At 42.3% G+C, this 23637-nt stretch overlaps 1 protein-coding gene and 1 pseudogene across 2 annotated transcripts; both read left to right on the top strand.

The window, feature by feature from the left end:
- The first annotated feature begins 557 nt into the window (after window positions 1-557).
- On the top strand, window positions 558-13704 carry NEK2 (NIMA related kinase 2). 2 transcript variants are annotated; one of them, XM_050780986.1, is made up of 8 exons: window positions 558-824; window positions 1664-1881; window positions 2468-2708; window positions 4902-4984; window positions 6100-6226; window positions 7176-7395; window positions 9275-9400; window positions 12825-13704. In XM_050780986.1, the coding sequence occupies exons 1-8, from the start codon at window positions 729-731 to the stop codon at window positions 13049-13051; spliced, it is 1338 nt and encodes a 445-aa protein (XP_050636943.1). In that variant the 5' UTR covers window positions 558-728; the 3' UTR covers window positions 13052-13704. The 2 variants fall into 2 exon arrangements, with proteins under 2 accessions (XP_050636943.1, XP_050636952.1); XM_050780995.1 differs by having other exon boundaries at window positions 572-824; window positions 12849-13704.
- A 1488-nt stretch (window positions 13705-15192) lies between these two features.
- Window positions 15193-16642, top strand: LOC126948734 (farnesyl pyrophosphate synthase-like; annotated as a pseudogene).
- The last annotated feature ends 6995 nt before the right edge of the window (window positions 16643-23637 follow it).

Consider the following 23637-nt stretch of genomic DNA (forward strand, 5'->3'; position numbering starts at 1 on the left):
ATTTTCGTATTTTCAGTAGAGACGAGGTTTGCTATATTGCCCAGGCTGGTCTGAACTCCTGGGCTCAAGCGTTCCACCCACCTCGGCTTCCCAAAGTGCTAGGGTTACGGGCGAGGGTGAGTCACGGCGCCCAGTCTAATTTCTAATTTGTATTCAGCTCTCAGCGTGTTCTTCAACGTGACCCCACCCAGGTTCAGGGTACTGGAACCTGAGCGAGGAAGGCGTGTTCGGGGAGAGTAGGTAGTGTGAGGGGCCAGAGTGCAAAGGTCAGAAGGCATTTGGTGGAAGCTGTGTGCAAAGAAGCCTGAGGGGAGGTCCTTCGATCTCGGTTACCTTGGCGATCTCTACCAGAGGGTTAGAGTTGCCAAGAGGCGCCTGCTGCCGCTTCCTTTCTCCCGCCCTCCCTTTGGTTTAGCTCCGCCCCCTGCTCCCACAGGTTAAAAGCAGACGCCGACGCGGTTGCCTAGTGACACTTTTCCCAAGATGCCTAGGGTATTGTTGTGTTCTTCTTAGCCAATCAGAGAGGCGAAGCGGGCCCACCGCCTGCCAATAGACTGCGAGATCAGGGCCCGCGACAGTTAAACGGGGCCGAAGGCAAGGATGACTGGTTAGCGCTGCTCGGGGGCTTCTCCGTGCTGGTCCCTGAAGCTCCCGGTCCCGGTCCCTGGAGCTCCGCATTTGGGGGCGCAACCTGCGTGAGGCAGCGCGACTCTGGCGACTGGCCGGCCATGCCGTCCCGGGCTGAGGACTATGAAGTGTTATACACCATTGGCACAGGCTCCTATGGCCGCTGCCAGAAGATCCGGAGGAAGAGTGACGGCAAGGTGAGCGTCGTCCCTTCCCTGTGCCAGCCCCTGCTTAGGGGCGAGCGCCCTGCGCCACCGAAGGGAACCGAGAGGGCTGGGGAAGTGGGTGCCCGGAAGACTCAGCCGTCTTTACTGAGTCTGCATCTGACAGCCTGTCCTGGGTCGCTTAAAGGATGGGAGACCGCGTCTTTTGATATATGTATTTCCATCTTTTCCCGTTTCTCTCCCCATTTCTCTCTTCTGCTTTGGGTTGCTAAGGACCTTCCATTGGTGACACGTAGCTAACTCCTGAGCTGTTTTTAGAGCTCTAAGAGTGGCCCTCTCAGACACAAGAAAGGGGCAGGACCACCAGAACCCGAAGCTTTGTATCTGCAGTCAGACTCCCTCAAAATACCCATTATTCGGATTATTGGATTCATATTTCCCAATGTATACAGGTAGACCTTTTACAGAAAGTAATATTGGACAGGAAACTGCCTGGCTGCTTTTCCAAGGTGTCTCATCCTGGGAAAACACGACTGAGGTGGAATGGGGCAGGGACTTTGACCACCTCCACCCCAATTTTGACTAAAGTACCTTTTTGCCAACTTCCCACTAACCAACTGAGGGTAGGGGTTGGGGGAGACCTCATGTGCCTTATTCCCCTTTATCTCCCTACAACATCATTTACTGCTTAGAAATTGAAAGAAGATTATGGAAGTAAACTCACAGTTCCTTAAGTTCATTGAACTAAATTAGATAATGACCTTGATTGTAGGATATAATTAAAAGGAAGGTTATTTTTTAAATCTTGGAACTTTCATTCTTTGTTTTTGAGCGTAATGAGTTCATTCATACCTTGGAAATTCTTATTTTAGATATTAGTTTGGAAAGAACTTGACTATGGCTCCATGACAGAAACTGAGAAACAGATGCTTGTTTCTGAAGTGAATTTGCTTCGTGAACTGAAACATCCAAACATCGTTCGTTACTATGATCGAATTATTGACCGGACCAACACAACACTGTACATTGTAATGGAATATTGTGAAGGAGGGGATCTGGCTAGTGTGATTACAAAGGGAACCAAGGAAAGGTAAGCATAATCTTTTAAAAATGTAAGCTGAAATTAGGTCTACTTTCATTTATTTTAAGCATCTTGTTTTAGGATCAGTAATATGGAAGAGTATACTTGCATTTGTTTGGTAGGTCCATAGTACTTTAGAAAATTCCCGGTGAATCAACACCCATATTTTATATCAAAATAACAATCTATAGGCTGAGTGTGGTGGCTCACACCTGTCATCCCAACACTTTGGAAGGCCGATGCAGGAGGATCACTTGAGCCCAGGATTTCAAGATCAGCCTGGGCAACATAGTAGGACCCTGTTTCTACAAGAATTAGCCAGGTATGGTGACATGTGCCTGTAGTCTAAGCTACTTGGGAGGCTGAGGCAAGAGGATTGCTTGAGCCTGGGAGGTCGAGGCTGCAGTGAGCCATGATCGTGCCACTGCATTCCAGCCAGGGTGACAGAGCAAGGCTCTGTCTCAAAAAATATAAATAAATAAATAAATAATTTATTTCCCTATTAGTACACTGGATAATTTATATCATCCCATCTTGGCAACAATTTTTTTTTTTTTTTTAGAAGTTATATGCTGTATAACTGCTTTGGTTTCAGGCAATACTTAGATGAAGAGTTTGTTCTTCGAGTGATGACTCAGTTGACTCTGGCCCTGAAGGAATGCCACAGACGAAGTGATGGTGGTCATACTGTATTGCATCGGGATCTGAAACCAGCCAATGTTTTCCTGGATGGCAAGCAAAACGTCAAACTTGGAGACTTTGGGCTAGCTAGAATATTAAACCACGACACGAGTTTTGCAAAAACATTTGTTGGCACACCTTATTACATGTCTCCTGTAAGTATTTCAGAATTTAGATACTTTTTAAAACATCTTTTATTTTTGTTTTTTTGTTTGTTTTTGAGACAGAGTCTCGCTCTGTTGCCCAGGCTGGAGTGGAGTGGTACGATCTCGGCTCACTGCAACCTCTGCCTCCTGGGTTCAAAGGATTCTCTTGCATCAGCCTCCCGAGTAGAGTAGCTGGGACGACAGGTGCATGTCACCATGCCCGGCTAATTTTTGTATGTTTAGTAGAGACAGGGTTTCATCATGTTGGCCAGGCTGGTCTCAAACTCCTGACCTCAAGCAATCTGCCCACCTCAGCCTCCCAAATTGTTGGGATTATAGGCGTGAGCCACCGCTCCCAGCCAAAACATCTTTTAATGTTAAGCATTCTGAAGCAGGGAAATTGAGTTTTCTGTTTGTTTAAGAATTGAAAATACTGTTATATTTTTCCACATGGACCACCAGACCAATAAAGTCTATGAGTTTTTGTTTGCTTCATGAATTATGTGTAATAATGTAAGTATGATGAAGACAGATTCCTACTCTAAGGTTTGCTACTGTTTGTCATCTCTCAGTGGGTTCAATTTTTTGAGCATTCATGCAAATTAAAGCATATTCAGTTCAAGCTTTTATGGAATGATTACAATGCATTAAACTCAAGGATTACAAAAATGAAATGGATTTTGTCCCTGCCCTCAAGAGCTGTTTCCAATGTGTAGGTCCTGGTCATCTGCATCAGACTCACTTGGAGTGTCTGTTTAAAATGCAGAGTTCTGGGTGCTAAACCAAACCCAAATCTGTCGAGTGAATTTCGATCTCTGGGTAGGTTCTTGAACTCTTGTTTTTTTTTTTTCTTCAATATTGTACTTTTTATTTTAGACTTTGCATTTTAACAGACTCTGTAAATGATTCTTGTGCATGCAGAATCAGAGCTCAGGAAGTTTGCTCACTGAGATAGCATGTTTTTACAATGTAACTTTTTGTACGTGTTATTTTTTTGTTGCCTTTTCCTGAAATATCGCGCTGAGTCCACTCACCAATTACCTCTATTGCTGGATATTTTGTTTCCAAAATGTTTCACCATTCTTAGAAGTACTGTTCTGCATATCTTTGTATGAATTATTCTTTCTTCCTTTTTGGTTATTTCCTTGACATGCAGCTCATAAAATGAAATTGCTGGGGTAAAAGGTATAAACAGTTTATGGCTGTTGTTAGATATTGCCTGACGGCTTTTAAAAAGTTTAAGTCAATTGTGATAGCACTAATGTGTTAGTATATGACATCTGAACAGATAAAGATGAAGAAATATTTATTAGTATTTTAGTAGTTCACCTTTCTAGGATTTTCCAGATCTTTATAAATTATGTTAACAGATCTGACTGTAGTATAAAACTTTATAAATTAGTGATTTTGCTTTTGACTAAGAATGGCCAGAACAGTACCATTTTCTCACTGTATCAAATTCCAAATAGAATGTTTTTAACATAAAGGACAATTATCCAGAAGTGGTTCTTGGAAAGCTTGAAACCTATTCTTTTGTTCCTTTTCCCTCCTGCCCTTGTAATTAGAGTGGTTCAGCTTCCCTAAGGCACTGATTGTCAAAAAGTGGCATCAGACTTTAGTGTTTTAAAGTTGGACTTTAAAACACTAACCAGCCACTAGAGATTGCTTCTATTCCCTCTGTTAAGAATAAGAGCTCTGGTAGGCTGTTGTTACTGTAGATGTGGAAGAAAGGCAAACAATAAAATAGGTAATGATAATATTAGTTACTACTGTGATTTATGCAGTGGACTAAGAAAAAATACAAATGGGTAATTCAATTAGCTATTTATGTCTATATCCATTTAAATGTGGACTAGATACATATTTTGATTATTCTTAAATTTTCTCTAGTTCTTTTAAAATGGTGTTTCTTAATTTGCCTTGAGAGTAGAAGTCTGTCATATTTACCTCTGAATTGTCAGTGCCTAGTCTATACTAAGCACTTTCATTTGTGAATGAAAAATGAGTGAATGAATTATATATGACAGTGTATTTGGACAAGAGCACTGCCTTTTTTTTCCATTATAAATTTCAAGATAAAGTATAAGCTAAAAACTTTGAAGTTCGGTTTTTACCTCAGGAGTAATTTAATGTGTTTTATAAGTTTCAAAACAAAATAAACTCTTAACACCTTCCACTTTCTTACCCTTTTTCCCTGTATAGGAACAAATGAATCGCATGTCCTACAATGAGAAATCAGATATCTGGTCACTGGGCTGTTTGCTGTATGAATTATGTGCATTAATGTAAGTATGATGAAGACAGATTCCTAGTCTAAGGTTTGTACTGTTTGTCACATTCCACTGGGTCTAGTTTTTTTGTTTGTTTGTTTGTTTGTTTGTTTGTTTTGAGACGGAGTCTCGCTCTGTCGCCCAGGCTGGAGTGCAGTGGCCGGATCTCAGCTCACTGCAAGCTCCGCCTCCCGGGTTCACGCCATTCTCCTGCCTCAGCCTCCCGAGTAGCTGGGACTACAGGCGCCCGCCACCTCGCCCGGCTAGTTTTTTGTATTTTTTTAGTAGAGACGGGGTTTCACCATGTTAGCCAGGATGGTCTCGATCTCCCGACCTCGTGATCCGCCCGTCTCGGCCTCCCAAAGTGCTGGGATTACAGGCTTGAGCCACCGCGCCCGGCCAGGGTCTAGTTTTTTGAGCCTCCACGCTAATGAAAGTATATTCAAGTCTGAAAGAATTGTACCTTGGCTAAAATTAAGGTAGATGGACAGGCTAAAAGAAACTATTCACAAATTAAAACTGTAAGCCATGAGGCTGGGTCTTGACTGTTCAAGTGTCTTGGCTGGTTAGGCGCTTTCCTGTTAGACTGACACTTAGCTCAAGGGAGAACACATAGGTCAGGCAGGTAAGGTAAAGCTACTGTAAGGATGTGGAAGAAATGAAACAAGACCGGGGTAGAGATCTGGGGATCTTTAGAGCAGGGAAGAGCTCCAGTTCTTTTCCTTTGTTCTTCTTTTCGTTTTTTTCCCTTTGAAACTATTCTGTAGAGCAGTGATTCTCAACCAGGGATAAGGGAAGCAAATTTGCCTCATGCGGGGCATTTGACAATGTTTGGATAAATTTTTAGTTATCACAGCTGGGGAGTGTTCCTGGCATCTAGAGGTACAGGGCAGCGAGGCTACAAAATACCTATAATGCACAGGACAGCCCCCCACAACAAAGAATTATGTGACCTCAAATGTCAATAGTGCCAAGGTTGGGAAACTTATAAGAAGAAAATCCCACAAGTAGAAACTTAAATACAAACTGGAGCTTAAACTGTGCTTTTGATTTAGTTCCTATTGTATATTTTCATTTTTACAATTTGAAAATGTCTTCGTCGTCTTTTCCTTCTTCTTTTTTAATCCCAGGCCTCCATTTACAGCTTTTAGCCAGAAGGAACTCGCTGGGAAAATCAGAGAGGGCAAATTCAGGCGAATTCCATACCGTTACTCTGATGAATTGAATGGAATTATTACGAGGATGTTAAACTTAAAGGTAAAGATGATAAGATGATATTTTGTCTGTTTCTAGCTGTCAGTTAAGTGTTGGAACATACATTCTCTCTTGTAGATCAATGGAGACTGAGGAAACATTAAATATAGTTTCTTAGCTAAATATACTGTGTTAACACAAGTGAAAACATATGTAAATTTGGCAAATTGCACATCCTTGCTGGCCCACCTTCTGCGCTTTCTTTATTTCTCTGCCCACTCTGCCATGCTAACAGATGGGTTGGTAGCAAGGAAAGATTGCAAAAAGAATTCAAATCCTCGTTCCCCTTGTCCTTGCCTACCTCACAGTGGCAGGTGGTGAGGGAAGGGGCCAGAGATAAGACTTTATTACTCTGCCTCTAGCTCTAATTGAGAGATTAGAGATCAGAAGAAGGGGAGGGGTGATGGAGGGTGGAGGGAGGACAGCTAAAAAGCAGAGGGAAAATCAATAAAGAGATTATGTGGAAAAACTCTGGCTATAGAATGGGGAAAGAAATGTTCTGGGGATCAGGCTGACATAAGAGAAGAAGGAAAATGCTGTAGGATCACAGACAAGGATACAGATGAAGTGACAGGATTGAGAGTCAGTGAGAGAGTATCTTGCTAAATGTAGTTTAGAGATGCAAGGACAGTACTTCCCCTAAAACAGACTCTAGCAGTGCTACCAAGCATCAGCACAAGATGTACCAATCTTCAGGGATTGAACCTTCTTAGAAAGGTGAAAAGGGGAAAAGGGAAAAAAGGTAAGTTAACATCTGCATTACCTTGTGGACCCAGAACCTCATGGGTTAAAACCACCAGTGAACTTATTTTTCCAAGTGTTTAAGACCTAGCCATAAAGGAGTCCTTTCTTTTGTCTTGGAAATACATATATGTCCTTTTATTGTAACTGCTGTCTTAGGAGAACTCTTCTGTTACGCAATCTGATTATATACTGCGTATTTTTTCCCCAGGATTACCATCGACCTTCTGTTGAAGAAATTCTCGAGAACCCTTTAATAGCAGATTTGGTTGCAGAAGAGCAAAGAAGAAATCTTGAGAGAAGAGGGCGACAATTAGGAGAGCCAGAAAAATTGCAGGATTCCAGCCCTGTATTAAGTGAGCTGAAACTAAAGGAAATTCAGTTACAGGAGCGAGAGCGAGCTCTCAAAGCAAGAGAAGAAAGATTGGAGCGTAAGTCTGAATGGGGGTCAAAGCAAAGGAGAACTACCAAGTGGGTTATTTTGATGTGTCTGAATATCTCTTTGAGCAGAATATTTTATACATACAGATCTTATTAGAAGCTTTTAAAAATACTTGAGAAACCAAAATATGTATTGTAGATTTTTAATAATCAGGCTTGCTAGCACCTTCATGTTGGACGTCTTTCTCTGAGATCAGTTGCTAGTTATATAATATTGGGCCTTAACAGTGATGGCCTTATACTTTATTGTAGAGTTACTTTTTTCTTTTTCATCTCTACTATGAATACCCTAATGTTTTCCCACTGTAAAGGAAGGTCTTAAAATTGCTGCTTTCCATAATAAAAACCATGACTTTTGTCTTTTGAAATGGCCACTCCAACAGAATTCCAGGTCTAAAACCCTACAGTATGTAGATGAGATATGTTCAGGCAATTCTTTTCTTTTTTTTTAACTTTTTATTTTTGAAAATGAGATGGGGTCTCACTATATTGCCCAGGCTGGTCTTGAACTCCTGAGCTCAAGCAATCCTCCCATCTTGCCTCCCAAAGTGCTGGAATTACAGGTGTGACCTACCACACCTGGTCTGTTCAGGCAATTCAATAGAGAGTCTAGATACAAGATATTTTAAGTCTATAAATAATACTCTGGTGGGTATTAACATTAACTTAACGAGTATTAACTGATTAGGTGTTAATTTAGTTTTGATGTTGAAAGTGTATCTACTCCACCAAGATGAGAGCTACTAGCAATCATTTAGGGTTACGCAAGGTAGCTACAGAGTGAGGTTCTTCATTTTAACATCAGGAGATGAGAGATGGGTCATATTTGTCACCTGTCACCCTCATGACTCACCTGATTTTACTTCTGCAGCTTTATACCTAATCCAGGCTTTAAATAATGAAATACTATATAGTCCTGTGAGATATGCTTACTGTATAGGTACAACCTATACTTACATAGAAACCTCTGTAAAAAATAAGAAAACTTTTTCTTATAACTTTCCCCAGTGTTTCATAATTTCTTTTCTTTTCTTTTTTTTTTTTTTTGAGATGGAATTTCACTCTTGTTGCCCAGGCTGGAGTACAGTGGCACCATCTTGGCTTATTGCAACCTCTGCCTTCTGGGTTCAAGCAGCTCTCCTGCCTCAGCCTCCTGAGTAGCTGGGATTACAGGCGCCTGCCACCATACCTGGCTAATTTTTGTATTTTTTAATAGAGATGGGGTTTTGCCATGTTGACCCAGCTGGTCTTGAACTCCTGACCTCAGGTGATCCACCTGCCTTGGCCTCCCAAAGTGTTGGGATTATAGGCGTGAGCCACTGTGCCCAGCCATAATTTCATATAGCAACTGAAATCTGAATACTTTCTGAATTTTGGGCCATGAATAAATAGTAACCTTTGTTATTAATACTAATCCTATGAACTACCGCCTAACTGAATTGCGTTTTTTTTTTCTTTTATTTGAGTGTGGTCATTCAACCAGAAAAAAAGAAGATTTTTGTACTGTGAGGCCAGATCATGTCCTGAAAATTAGCTGTTGCCTATCTTCAATGAAGAGCAGAGATAGCTTTAGTTTTTTGTTTTCCCAATTGAGTTACTCCCACAAAAGATGACCAAAGGTTGAAGCTAACTTTGTATTTGTTTAAACAAGTCCTTTCAAGAAAATCTAAGATAAACATACAGCCTACTAAAACACTCAATTAAAAACTAACACAATCAGTTTGACTGAGGCATAGTGAGAATCCTTTCCCCAAACATTGCTTATCAGTATCAAGCATGCTAGTAGTGATAAGATTGCCAAATGTAAATCGTTTTTTAGTGAAGGTCACTTGTTAATTTTTTTTTTCTTTGTCCATTCTCTTTTTAAAGAGAAAGAACAGGAGCTTTGTGTTCGTGAAAGACTAGCAGAGGACAAACTGGCTAGAGCAGAAAATCTGTTGAAGAATTACAGCTTGCTAAAGGAACAGAAGTTCCTGTCTCTGGCAAGTAGTCCAGGTATGAGAATCAACTTGGTCAACAGAGGCTGGTGCTACAAATGAAGAAATGTGCACCAGTGTTGCTCCCAAAGTGGCTTAGGTAGCCCTTTTCATTTACAAAGTCTCAAATTTTAAGATGGATTTCATTGAATATATGCATTTCAATGGAAACAAAATTCTGTTATAGCAATGATTTATTACCTGGGTTCATAGACCTGAGGCAATGAGTCACAGAATTTCATGTTTGATTTTCTTAACCTTATCAAACCACATGTTTAGTAATTGATACTTATTAATATTATTATTATTATTATTTTCTGAGATGGAGTCTCGCTCTATTGTCCACGCGGGAGTGCAGTGGCGCGATCTTGGCTCACTGCAAGCTCCGCCTCCCGAGTTCACGGCATTCTCCTGCCTCAGCCTCCCGAGTAGCTGGGACTACGGGTACCCGCCACCACGCCTGGCTAATTTTTTGCAATTTTAGTATAGACGGGATTTCACTGTGTTAGCCAGGATGGTCTCAATCTCCTGACCTCATGATCTGCCCACCTCAGCCTCCCAATGCGCTGTGATTACAGGCATGAGCCACCATGCCCAGCTGATACTTATTTTTTAAAATTAGGGCATTTACAAAACTATTGTGTGTTTTAGATTTCAGAGAGATAAACTGCATTTCAAGTAAAAATCAAAATTTTAATACTGCCATGCCTCATCTTTCATAGAAAGCATGTCTTAAAAGGCATGATAAGCCACCTGCAGAATAGGCTGTCACGTTTGGATCTTTGCTAACACCCTTTCAAGCTGAAACACATATTTGTGGAAATTTCATTGTTTAATATCTACATATGTTCTCTGCATTTTCTTCTTTATTTAAAGTCTGGTATATAGATGTTCAGCTTTCTCAGGGTCCTGCCTTTGTGTGGCATTGTCCCTTCACTCTGCCACACTGAGATGTGGTTATCGTATATACCAGTGAACCATTGTCTAACATTCTCCATTTTATAGAAACCTCTCAATCTAATTCAGTTGACTCTATGTAAAATGCAAACTGTGAAACATCTTTTTGCTTGATTTCTTTAGGGCACAAACTAACTGTTAAAAGTTGTTGGTTTAAAAAATCGAGCATCTGAATTTTCAATAAAATTTAGAGTTTTTTTTAACTCCCTTATTCCATGTAGGACAGCATATATGAAAGCTATTATTCTTATCTTTAATAAATTGAGATGTGATCAATTTAGTGAGTATTGGCAGCATTTTGTAAATGGAACAGACAAAAAACCCTACTTAAGTTAGATTGATGATCACAATAACTTTGTAGTGAACAAGTGATGGAAAGAAATGAAACTACTGATAGAAGTAAATGAAACAAAGATTGTTTGAAACTTTGGCTTGATCTCTGTTAAGATACCTTCTTTTTTCTCAATATTGCCACCTACCATTTCAATATTATAAACATATTTATTTTGGCTTTTCATAGATTCCACACTGTCATCCATAAAGACAAAGTATACTTAAATCATGATTAGGGTGATAAAATGAGGAGAAAATTATACTGGATGAATTTCATGCATCAAACCCATTGCAGGAAATTACTTAAGACCCTGTTGGGGATGGCTCTTCAGTTAAAGAGTTTATTTACATTTGCCCTGATAGTCTTTGAGCAAAAGATGAAAATAGCTAAGTAAGCATGATGTGTTTTACTTTATAGGATACACAGATAAGTATGGGAATCTACTTATATGTGAATCATGGCAAATATTTAAAATGAGACATAGGAATCAAGTATCCACTGGGGCAAGCAGACATTTTAGAGTATTGAGTGCTGAAAGTAGTGAACACATCAGAGCTATAAGATAAGCATCATAGCAGTGGGGAGCTGGTACTATTCTGAACTCAGGACAGTTGGAAATATCCTCTCCCCATCCTTGGGCTATAAAATCCACACATGAGGAAGCCATCACAAGTGTATTGAAATCATCACAGCAAGCAGCAGTATCTTTTTTTAAAACTTTTCTTTTCTTATTTGATGAAATAGTCATTATTCTATTTAATGGAAGAATTTTAAACATTTTTTAAAAACACTTTTTTCTTATAAAACTATCCCATTAAGAGCCAGGTGTGGTGGTGCACCTATAGTCCCAGCTACTCTGAGGGCTCAGGCAGGAAGATCACTTGAGCCCAGGCATCCGAGGCTGTAGTGCACTACAGCTGCACCTGTGAATAGCCACTGCACTCCAGCCTGGACAACATGGCAAGACCCCATCTCAAACAAAAACAAAACTATCCCGTCAGTAAGACAATGTTGACTTACAAATCTATAGGTATTTGTGATAATAAGAAGGTGGATAGATTTGAAACAGTGGAGATAAAGTCTAAAGGCAATCCAGTTTGCTTTGAAGCAGAAGCGATGTATGAAGCAGGAATTCACAGGACCCTTGGAAGGCAGTGCATCTGTGTGCCAGCATTTCCTATTTCTTCTGCCTGGAGCACTCTTCATCCAGATAGCCCTGTGGCTTCTTACTTCAGAAATGACCGTATGAGGCTTTGTATCATTACACCTACCACCCAGCATGTCCCTGTTTCCAGGGTTATTTTTCCTAATAGCACATATTACCATCAAATATTCCCCACCAGTACTTGTTTATTTGTGTTTGGTTTATCTCCTCCTACTAGAATAGGGCCTGTTTGGTTCACAGTGGCCCATCCTATGAGCTCAATAAATATTTGAACATACAGAGGAAAAATAAAAAGATCTAGAATCTGTTTAGGCCTCCAGCCCCTACTAATTCTGTCAGCAGTTAATAGTGTTGCCACTTTAAGTAAATAAGATTATTATTTATTTTTTCCATGAAAAGAATAGTTTACATTTTTTACTACTCTTACTTGATTTATCTTTTCCACACCGAATTTGTTTAGGTTTTTTGGAGACAAATTTCTGGTCAGTTAAGATGCTTTGAACTAAGTTCTTGAACATTTAACCAAAACTGTAGGTGTTCTCTATTTTAAAAAATATATACAAAAAGCAAAAACCAAAAGAAAACCACAAACTGTGCTTCTATACTTTTCTGTAGGTAAGGTGTTCTGCATAGAATGGCACTTATTTTCAAGGATAGAGATAAATAACATTGATTTCCAAAAGTTTTATATTGTCCATAATACTCAGTGTGTTTAACTTTAAGAGTAAAATTGATTGTTCATTGTTAAGAGAATAAAACTTATGTTCCTTGAATTTCGGCACATTCCAATATTTTTTCAATGCTGTGGATTAAAAGGCTGATTTCTGCCGGTCCTACACCCCTAACCTCCCATCCCAGAGAAAATAAAACAGGTACCTAGATTTCAAATGTGAACCATAAGAGCAAATACTTTTTGATAAGTATAAGTATGAAGGAGTTGAACTCTGTTCAAGTAACTCAAAGCCCTTTTTCTTTTTCCTTCTAAAGAACTTCTTAATCTTCCATCCTCAGTAATTAAGAAGAAAGTTCATTTCAGTGGGGAAAGTAAAGAGAACGTCATGAGGAGTGAGAATTCTGAGAGTCAGCTCACGTCTAAGTCCAAGTGCAAGGATCTGAAGAAAAGGCTTCATGCTGCCCAGCTGCGGGCTCAAGCCCTGTCAGATATTGAAAAAAATTACCAGCTAAAAAGCAGACAGATTCTGGGTATGCGTTAGCCAGGTAGAGAGACACAGAGCTGTGTACAGGATGTAATATTACCAACCTTTAAAGACTGATATTCAACTGCTGTAGTGTTATATACTTGGTTCCATGAGCCACGCCTTTTTGTATAGTACACGTGATATTTCGGAATTGGTTTTGCTGTTCTTCAGCAACTATTGTACAAAATGTTCACATTTAATTTTTCTTTCTTCTTTTAAGAACACATTATAAAAAAATACTTTCTTGCTTGGGCTTTTTTAATCCTGTGTGTGATGACTAGTAGGAACATGAGATGTGACATTCTAAATCTTGGGAGAAAAAAAATAATGTTAGGAAAAAAATATTTACGCAGGAGTAGCAGTCACTGAATAGTTTTAAACGACTGAGTGGTGTGCTTACAATTGTTATATATAGATTTAAATTTTAAGTCTGAGATTTTAAATGTTTTTGAGCTTAGAAAACCTATTTGGATGCACTTTGGTCATTAATACCATGACATCTTGCTTGTAAATATTCCATTGCTCTGTAGTTCAAATCTATTAGCTTTGTGAAAATTCATCACTGTGATGTTTGTATTCTTTTTTTTTTCTGTTTAACAGAATATGAGCTGTCTGTCATTTACCTACTTCTTTCCCACTAAATAAAAGAATTCTTTAGTTTCCCTGTATTTATGTGTCTTGCATTTGTTGGTCTCTTAGTTGATGGGAGTTGTGTTTATGATTTATAGGTCTTCATCATAGGGTATGGAAGGAAACATGGATCTGATGCTCAAGAGAGTGGCATTCCAGTCCTAAACTATATGGCGCTTTACCTCCCATCTCGTTAATCCATGTATGTAAGCCAGTGGTCCTGAACAGGGTGATTTTGCTCCTCAAGGGACGTTTGGCAATGCCTGGGGGTGTTTTTGATTGTCATGATTTGGGGTAAGGTGCTACTGGCTGCTAGTGGGTGCAGGCCATGGACATTTTACATTGTAAACATTTTACAATGCACAGGACAGCCTCTGACAACAAAATGTCAAATGGGTTTGGATCATATTCCTAAATGACACAATTTCAAATGCTAAAATTCCGAAAGACCAAAATCCCTAATGTCTTAAATCCCAAAAGATCAAAATCCCTAACGTGTGAACTTCCAAAATCACAATCCTGAAAGATTAAAATCTCAGATGTTAAAATCCTGAAAGCCAAATTCCAAGGCAGGGATTAGTGCAGTTTCAGCTGTATACAGGATAACCGCGTCATGTCAGGCAGAACTATTACCTTGTTATTGTCTTCATTTGCACATTAAGTATGGTTTAAGAGATGTGGATGGATATCAAGTTGATAAGGGGTGAACTTGTTGATTTATATGTCAACTTGACTGGATTAAGGAATCCCTAGAAATCTGGTAAAGCATTATTTTAGGTGTGTCTGTGAGGGTGTTTCCAGAGGAGGTTAATATGTGAGTCTCAGTAGACTAGGTGGGGTATATCTTTCCTCAATGTTCAGTGTTTTGAAGATCATAAAAGTGACTTTTCAGGTGAAAATTACGAGAAATCTCTCCCGCCAAATTACTCAGTTATATACAACTTCTGCTCCTTCATGAATAGTGCCACGGTTGCCTTCAAAAAATGCCCTTTGTCTGAGAATAAAATTCGACAAGCTGAGCAGCCTTGTGAACCAAAGACACTTGCTGACATTGAGGTTCCTCCAGCGTCACAAAACTCATTAACCAAACTGTTCTTGGTTAGAGATTTGAGTGTTGAAGAAGACCGACTGCTTATATTTACCACTAAATCTAACAGAAAAACTATCACATGCTTCACTTTGGCTAGTGGATGGCACTTTCAAACTGTCCGCACTGGTTTTTATCAGCTATACATGATTCATGCCCCTGTTGGTTCTGAAGATTCTAGAACTCATCTAGTCATTTAAACAATTATTTAAAGATTTGCTGCACTTTGCAGAAGAAAACAGCTTTCAATTGAATCCCCAAACCATAACAACAGATTTGGAATTAGATGTGATCAAAGCTTCTAAAAGTGAATTTCAAAGTGTTACCAATAAAGTTTGTTTTTTTCCATTCAGTGCAATGCATTTGATAGAAAATTAGATGAGTAGATAGGCCATGAGATACAGCAATGACAAAAACTTCAGTTTAGAAGCAGGAACCCACATCAAGGAATAGAGCCCTTTGCTCCTCCTTCAGAATGAATGGAGACCAAAAATCAGATGCTTATGCCCAAGAAAATCAGGATTTCATTCAGCACTTCTCCCAGATTGTTAGAGTGCTGACTGAGGATGAGATGGGGCACCCAGAGATGGGAGATGTTATTGCCCGGCTCAAGGAGGTCCTGGAGTACAATGCCATTGGAGGCAAGTTATCACCAGGGTTTTTCATTCCGGGAGCTGGTGGAGCCAAGGAAGTAGGATGCTGATAGTCTCCAGCGGGCCCTGACTGTGGGCTGGTGTGTGGAACTGCTGCAAGCTTTCTTACTGGTGGCAGATGACATCACGGATTCATTCCTCACCCACTGGGGACAGATCTGCTGGTATCAGAAGCCGGGCGTGGGCTTGGATGTTGTCAATGATGCTGTGCTTCTGGAAGCACGTATCTACCGCCTGCTGAAGCTCTATTGCTGGGAGCAGCCCTATTACCTGAACCCGATGGAGCTCTTCCTGCAGAGTTCCTATCAGACTGATCGAGCTCTTCCTGCAGAGTTCCTATCAGACTGATCGAGCTCTTCCTGCAGAGTTCCTATCAGACTGAGATTGGGCAGACCCTGGACCTCATCATAGCCCCCTAGGGCAATGTGGATCTTGGCAGATTCATGGAAAAGAAGTACAAATATCAAGTACAAGACAGCTTTCTACTCTTTCTACCTTCCTGTAGCTGCAGCCATGCATGTGGCAGGTATTGATGGCGAGAAGGCACACACCAATGCCAAGAAGATCCTGCTGGAGATGGGAGAGTTCTTTAAGATTCAGGATGATCGGCCGGGCGCGGTGGCTCAAGCCTGTAATCCCAGCACTTTGGGAGGCCGAGACGGGCGGATCACGAGGTCAGGAGATCGAGACCATCCTGGCTAACACGGTGAAACCCCGTCTCTACTAAAAAAAATACAAAAAACTAGCTGGGCGAGGTGGCGGGCGCCTGTAGTCCCAGCTACTCGGAGGCTGAGGCAGGAGAATGGCATGAACCCGGGAGGTGGAGCTTGCAGTGAGCTGAGATCCGGCCACTGCACTCCAGCCTGGGCGACAGAGGGAGACTCCGTCTCAAAAAAAATAAATAAATAAAAGGTTCAGGATGATCACTTTGACCTCTTTGGGGTCTCCACTGTGACTGACAAAGTTGGCGCTGACATCTAGGACAACAAATGCAGCTGGCTGGTGGTTCAGTGTCTGCCATGGGCCACTCCGAAACAGTACCAGATCCTGAAGGAGAATTACGGGCAGAAGGAGGCCGAGAAGGTGGCCCAGGTGAAGGCACTATGTGAGGAGCTGGATCTGCTGGCCATGTTCTTGCAGTATGAGGATGACAGTTACAGCCACATTATGGGTCTCATTGAACAGTGCGCCATTTTTCTGGAGCTGGCACACAAAATCTACAAGCGGAAAAAGTGACCTAGCGACCGCAAGGGCAGGGAGAGGAGGGAGGCTCTCAATAAATTATTGTGTAACCTTGAAAACAAAACAAAAAACTTCAGTTTAAAAATGTACTTTCCAGCTGGGCGTGGTGGCCAAGGACGGAGGAACACTTGAACTTAGAAATTCCATAATAGCCTGGGCAATGTAGTGAGACAGTGTCTCTAGAAATAATTTTTAAAAAAGTTAGCCAGGTGTGGTGTGTGACTGTGGTCCCAGTTACTTGGGAGGCTGAGGCAAGAGGATTGTCTGAGCCTGGGAGGTGGAGGCTGCAGTGCTGTGATCAAGCTACTGTACTCCAGCCTGGGAGACAGAAAGAGAGACCCTGTCTCGTAAAGCTGGGGGTGGGAGTCTGGGCGGAAGGGGGTTTCCTTGTGTGCAGTATGTATTAAGAGATGAGGAAAAAAATGTGTCATTCGCCTGCCTTGGCATTCCTTCCAGCTGATGACTTTCTAGAAACTTTTAATGAATTAAAGCCGCATTTGCCTGAAGACGCCAGCAAAGTTACTGACTGGTTTGAAAATAAATATATACGTGGTAGGATAAGAAAATACACAATGGTGTTGCTGTTTGATCACCAGTATTGTTTCTGTCAAATTTGTGGTCTAATGAGTGCATGCAGAACAGATTTCTGAGTACCGAAAACGACACAGAAGCATGACACAGAAAATAAGGAAATTTAGTAGGGAACACTCATGTCAGTGTACATGGAATCACAGAAGAATGCCAGGAAGAACAGCACCACGTAGAAAATGAATGTGAACATACTCTCCAAGTAGAGCCATGCCCTAAAAGAGAAAAAGCAGCTATTCCTTGTGATGCAAGACTTTAAAATACAGTGAATGATTGTGCAGGTTGGCCAGCTCTTACGGACTATCTCAGTGCAATTGCCCATAATCCATTCCTGTAATACACTTTTTCGTATGTCAAATTTTCTTGTTTTTTTCTGTTTTCTGTTGCTTTTTTTCACTATTTAAAATTGTCAGCATTCTTTTTTACAATTTGCTATGCTATATAATTCATCTTCAAAACATTTCTGATACTGGAGGCATAATTTGTGTAGAGACTTTTAGAAAGGTCTGGGTTTTTTGCAAATTTGACGCCATGAAAGTACACTGTCACAGCATTGACTGTGTGTAAGCATTGTTCCTGTACATAAAAACACTGACGCGTCCTCAGTAAGCGAAGAGATGTCCTTTTTGTACATCTGCATTTGTGAAAGGTAAACTTTTTGAACATCTTGGCTCGTTAGGTGGCTGCATATGCAGTAGTGACCCATCCTGTTTTTGATAGATCTCATCAAAAGACTCTTAGGTTGTTATGGGATTTCAGATGACCGAAGGCATAAAACTGGGTGCACACATTTACCAACCATAGGGATATGCATTTACACATTTCCCTTTTTGACCTATTTCTTTTTTTCTTTCCTTTTTTTTTTTTTTTTTTTTTTTTTTTTGAGATAGAGTCTCACTTTGTTGCCCAGGCTGGAGTGCAGTGGTGTGATCAGAACTCAATGTAACCTTGGCCTTGTAGGCTCAAGTAATCCTCCCACTTCAGCCTCCTGTGATGGAGTCTCACCGTGTTGCCCAGGCTAGTCTTGAACTCATGGGCTCAAGCAATCCTCCCACCTTGGCTGAGATTACAGGCATGAGCCGTTGCTCCCAGCCCCTTTATGACCTATTTCTTTATGAATGTGGCTTGTCTGTTCATTACTGATATAATTATGCAACTTTCATTAGTATATATGTTTATGCTTGCACAAAAATGTATGTTATTATTGCCTATTTTATTGCATAAAGTGACTTATGAAGTGTTCTGTGTTTTTATGTTTCTCAAATAAATTCCCTTTTAAAAATGTAAACTCATGTAAATGTAAAAAAAAAGGCGTAAATAAATATCTTTTAAAGAATTTTTAAATTATATTTTCCAGAATTGCATTTTTGGAATTCTGCTCTTTCAGGATTATGATTTCCAGGTTTTAGACTTTATGGCTTTTGACCTTTTGGGACTTCAGGATTACAACAGTTTGGATTATGGCATTAGAAATTGTATCTCTCCCATGTCAATAGTGCCACTTTTGAGAAACCTGATCTAAGCTCACACCTGTTGGGATATATCTCAGCCTTGAAGGAAAGTTATTTTGGATTTTGATGGATATTTAAATATATATATATCTGACTTTTAGTATAAATTAGCAGTCTCTGCTGTGCCTTTTCCTTTGTGAGATTTTCCTGGCAATGCTAGTCCTTTTAGCTTAATGAAATAAGACCAAGTAATAAAGGGTTAATAATAAATGAGAGGAAATAGCTCCTTCATATAAGTAGGATTATTATACAGCTGGTAGCATAGTTCCATCAAGTACAAATGATACTATCCAAACACAATCAGAAACTGATTACCAGGCCTTTAATCCTAACAGAATCACCTTGACATGAATGCTGAGTATAACTCCTGGCCAGCTATAAAATTTGCAAGACCCAGGCCGGGCGCGGTGGCTCAAGCCTGTAATCCCAGCACTTTGGGAGGCCGAGGCGGGCGGATCACAAGGTCAGGAGATCGAGACCACAGTGAAACCCCGTCTCTACTAAAAATACAAAAAATTAGCCGGGCGCGGTGGCGGGCGCCTGTAGTCCCAGCTACTCAGGAGGCTGAGGCTGGAGAATGGCGGGAACCCGGGAGGCGGAGCTTGCAGTGAGCCGAGATCGCGCCACTGCACTCCAGCCTGGGCAACAGCGTGAGACTCCGTCTCAAAAAAAAAAAAAAAAAAAAAAAAAAAAAAAAAAATTTGCAAGACCCAATGCAAAATGATAATGTGGAACTCTTGTTCAAAAAGCAGGAAACAAGTACCCTAAAGGTACCTATAAAGCTTTTCCCTTTCTTCCAAGGTTTCTCTCTCTCTCTTTCTCTGCTTATTGTGATGTTATTTGCTATTTAATATTCTAAGTAAAGAAACATTAAAAATTGAAATGATTAGCATGAATTTTACCATTTATATTGTGCAATGCAAATTTTAAATGCAAATGGCAGAGCATTCAGCTGAGATAGGGAATGCATTTCACAATTCATATTTTGTGACTCTTCTCTGAGGATGCCTTAAGTTGACCGGAGGAGACAGACACACCAGACCCTCAGGCGTCTGGGAACCCCTGACTCTGACACCTGCTCAGTTCTCCCTTCCTCCAGTCACCAGACCTACGCAATGCCAGGCCTGGAGGAGCAGAGTCAGGCATCTTCCTTTCACACAGGCCAACGGCCCCAGCCCATGGCAGATTGGCCACATCCAAGGATCTTTAAACCTCCAGGCTGGGACTTTATACTTGGATCAGGGTACCTGGATGGCCCTTACCAAGACATGGCCTCCAGCTGGCTGCCCATCAGACATGCCATGGGGCTGCCATGGGGGAGAGGGGAAATGGGTTCAGGACAGCAGCCACCGCCATGCCCTGCCTGAGGATGCATTGGAGCCTAGACACTTAACGCTGACCCTTCCCTTGCCTGTGCCCAGGCCCCTTCTGGTCATGGGAAGGGGAGATTAGGTGGGACCCAGTGCACTAGAGGGTAGGGAGGGGTCTGAGAACCATCCTGGGAGTCTATGGGGGCTGATGGCAAGTGGGACCATGCATGAGGCGAGGCCCTGAGCCCCCACGCAGGCTCCCACTGTCCCATTGGACTCCACTTACAAAAGGCAAATTCAAAGACAAAAGTATTAGTCAGGCGTGGTGGCTCATGCCTGTAATCCCAGCACTTTGGGAGGCCGAGAGGGGTGGATCACCTGAGGTCAGGAGTTTGAGACCAGCCTGAGCAACATGGTGAAACCCTGTCTCTACTAAAAATACAAAACAAATTAGCTGGGTGTGGTGGTGGGCGCCTGTAATCCCAGCTACTCAGGAGGCTGAGGAAGGAGAATCTCTTGAACCTGAGAGGTGGAGGTTGCAGTGAGCCAAGATCGCACCACTGTACCCCAGCCTGGCGACAGAGTGAGACTCTGTCTCAAAAATAAATAAATAAATAAAAAGATACAAGTGTTAAGAATTTCAAGACCTCAACCTCAGAGCGCTAGACTCCAGGTGCCAGGCCCTTCCGAATACCAGGTTTTTCTACACGTGGGGTCCTGTGTGGCTGTGCAGGTTACTCGGCTGTGAAACCACCACTTTCTCTAGGAAACTCCTTTCTCCCTTAGAAAATAATACGTTTTCTTCTCATTTTGAAAGCTGAGGCATGCTGGACAGCTTCTCGAATTTTCCCCAACCCAGATTTCACCTTTATTTTCATTCATGGCTTAATTCAACCGACAAGCAGTTATTGAGCACCCACTATGAGCCAGCCAGTGTTTCAGGTGCTGAAGATGCAGCCATGAAGAAACATTGAAATCCCTGCCCTTACTGCCCCCTTCAAATGGGGCATGACAGTCAGCAACTAATCAGCCACAGGGCATGTCAGCAACAAGGAGCAGAGCAAAGTGGGAGAGAGGGGCAGGAGTGGGGGGCTAGCAATTTCAGAAGAGGTGGTGATGAGGGGTGCAGCAGGAAGAGGAGGAGACTAACCATAGCAGGTTACAGTGGAGGTGGGGGTGGAGGGGAAAAGCAAATGGAATGAGAGACCTGAGGGGGCCGGGGGAGAGAGAAGGGAAGACAGCAGACCAGTGGTGGGCTAGGGGGCTGGGGAGGGGAGCGGGGGTTTGAGCGAAACTGGGAGAAGCAATATGGCAGGACTTGAAAGGGGGCAGGGGCTAGGAAACTGAGGAGACATTTTAAATCTGATCATGAATCCCTTCTTCTTGCTCTTAAGCTAACAAAACCTTGTTTCCAGTTCGTCGCTGAAGCTGGGAACGTCTGGAGTATTTGGGCAGTCATGGTAGATTAGAAGGGGGTCACTTTGATGAGGGCGTGGAGAGCGGGTTCCTCCCAAATGGTGTTTCTCCAGCATCACACTGTAAGATCTTTCTAAGATGTTCTGCTAGACACTAGCACTGTACTTACCATTACACAGTTTACATGTTTAAGTAATGATGAGTTCAACCAGCACAGCCTACTCACACGCGCTTGAAAAAGGGTCACTGGATTTTAATCTGATTAACCAGCTGTCCTGGCAGACAAAACCGCAAGGTGGCGCCATGGCTCTGCTAGAGCCGCAGTCCCACCCTCCCCGACTAGCCTGAGCAATTGGGAGTTACTGCGAGAATCTATGCCCGGCATTGGATAAATGCCTTCTCCCCATTATTTCCTTCAATCCTCACGATACTCCTGTGAAGTAGGTATCCTTCGAGTCACATTTTACACAGGGAAACTGAGACTAAGAGATTACAGCTCCAGAGCTCAGGCTTTTGGCAATAACCCTCCACTGCCTGCCTCCTCAAGACAGCAAAAGGTTGGCTTTGTTCCCCAAGTCATCCAGTTTCCCACAGTGACGGGTTAAGCGTCATAACCCATGGCTTTACCCAAGACATTTGAATTGAAGAGGAAGGTGGACGCAGAGCCAGCATGGTTAGGGCCAGTGGCCTTTCCAGACTTGCGTACCAGGAGAGATGGGTTAGCGTGGAGGAGGCCGGAGAAGGGGTTTTCACGTGACCCCGCTAGGACCCCACGTCTCTCTCCCGCCTTTGCTCAGCATCATCTGTAGCATGGCTCTGCATTTCCTCAAAAGCCCAGGACAGATGCCCAGTACCCTCAGGCCGTCCAGTGTCCCCCACCCCCTAGAGACACCTCATTCAGGACTGCCCTCCCCTGAAATGTTTTATGTTTCCAGAAGACCCTCCTCCTTCCAGGGCTAAGCCCTTTCAGTTAGGCAAGCTAGTTCCCTCAGTGACTGTCCTCCTAGGCTGAACTTGGGCTGAATGCAAAAGGCGATACAAGGCAGCTGTTTAAAAAAGAATGAAGCAAATTTATATGCACCAAGAAGAAGAGCTTATTGCTCATTGTGACTTGGTGGCTGGGAAAATAGGAATCCCTGTTAGACTGATGCATTTCACACCAGGGAGGAGGATGGAACCAGCCCTCCCAGAGGGCTGTGCTTGCTGCTGGCTAGCTGATGAAACACATGGCTTACTTTACCCCTTGCTCAGCCCCAGCCTGAGCCTCCCTCCCTCTACACGGGGAGGACAGAGGTCAGCTGCTGAGGAGTCTCCTCCATGCGAAAGGTTGCATTCCACCCCGCATTCAGAGGGGCACCCTCGCTAACCTCCATGGAGGCACCTTGCTTACATTTCTGACACCACAGCCACAGCGACAGCTCCGGGGCCCTACAGCTCCCCTCGAGCTGCTGAAATCCCAGACAACCAAGGCTGCTCATCCCTTGATGCCCTACGACCACCCATCCAGGAAACAAATCCCCCCTCCTCCCAGTGCCCGGACTCTGAGACAATCTCTGGCCATCTTGATGCAACAGAGTGTTCCATAATCCTAGTCACACGTTCACAGGAGGTGTTCACAGATGATTCAGTCTATTAAAAAAACAAAACAGTTAAATTATGAAGTGACAACATCGTTGTAAAAAATTCTAACAGTATGGAAAGTGTGTATAGTGAAAATTAGAAGGTAAACATTCCTCACCCATTACCCTAGTTTCTAGCTCTGCTTTCAGAAGTAGCTATTAACAATTTGGTGTTTGGTGGTCCTTTCCAGACCGTGTGTGTGTGTGTGTGTCTCGTGTGTGTGTGTGTGTGTTGTGGGGTGGGGATGGTGGCTCTGTGTATGGGGGTCTGTGTGTGTGTCTGAGTGAATGCATCTGAGTATGTATATTTAAAACATACTTAGGCTGGTTGTAATGGCTCACGCCTGTAATCCCAGCACTTTGGGAGGCTGAGGTGGGCAGATCACTTGAGCTCAGAAGTTCGAGACCAGCCTAGGCAACATAGTGAAACACAAAAATGCAAAAAATCAGCCGGGCGTGGTGGTGCATGCCTGTGGTCCCAGCTACTCAGGAGGCTGAAGTGGAAGGATTGCCTGAGACTGGGAGGTGGAGGCTGCAGTGAGCTA

The sequence above is a fragment of the Macaca thibetana genome, chromosome 1 (genome assembly GCF_024542745.1).
Source record: "Macaca thibetana thibetana isolate TM-01 chromosome 1, ASM2454274v1, whole genome shotgun sequence".
Classification (NCBI taxonomy): domain Eukaryota; kingdom Metazoa; phylum Chordata; class Mammalia; order Primates; family Cercopithecidae; genus Macaca; species Macaca thibetana.

Bases quoted from the DNA above. Each gene is read 5' to 3' on its own strand.
- NEK2 (XM_050780986.1), top strand. From the start codon at position 729: ATGCCGTCCCGGGCTGAGGACTATGAAGTGTTATACACCATTGGCACA. The intron at 2,709-4,901 runs GTAAGTATTTCA...TTCCCTGTATAG, and splicing joins CACCTTATTACATGTCTCCT to GAACAAATGAATCGCATGTC. The intron at 9,401-12,824 runs GTATGAGAATCA...TTCCTTCTAAAG, and splicing joins GTCTCTGGCAAGTAGTCCAG to AACTTCTTAATCTTCCATCC.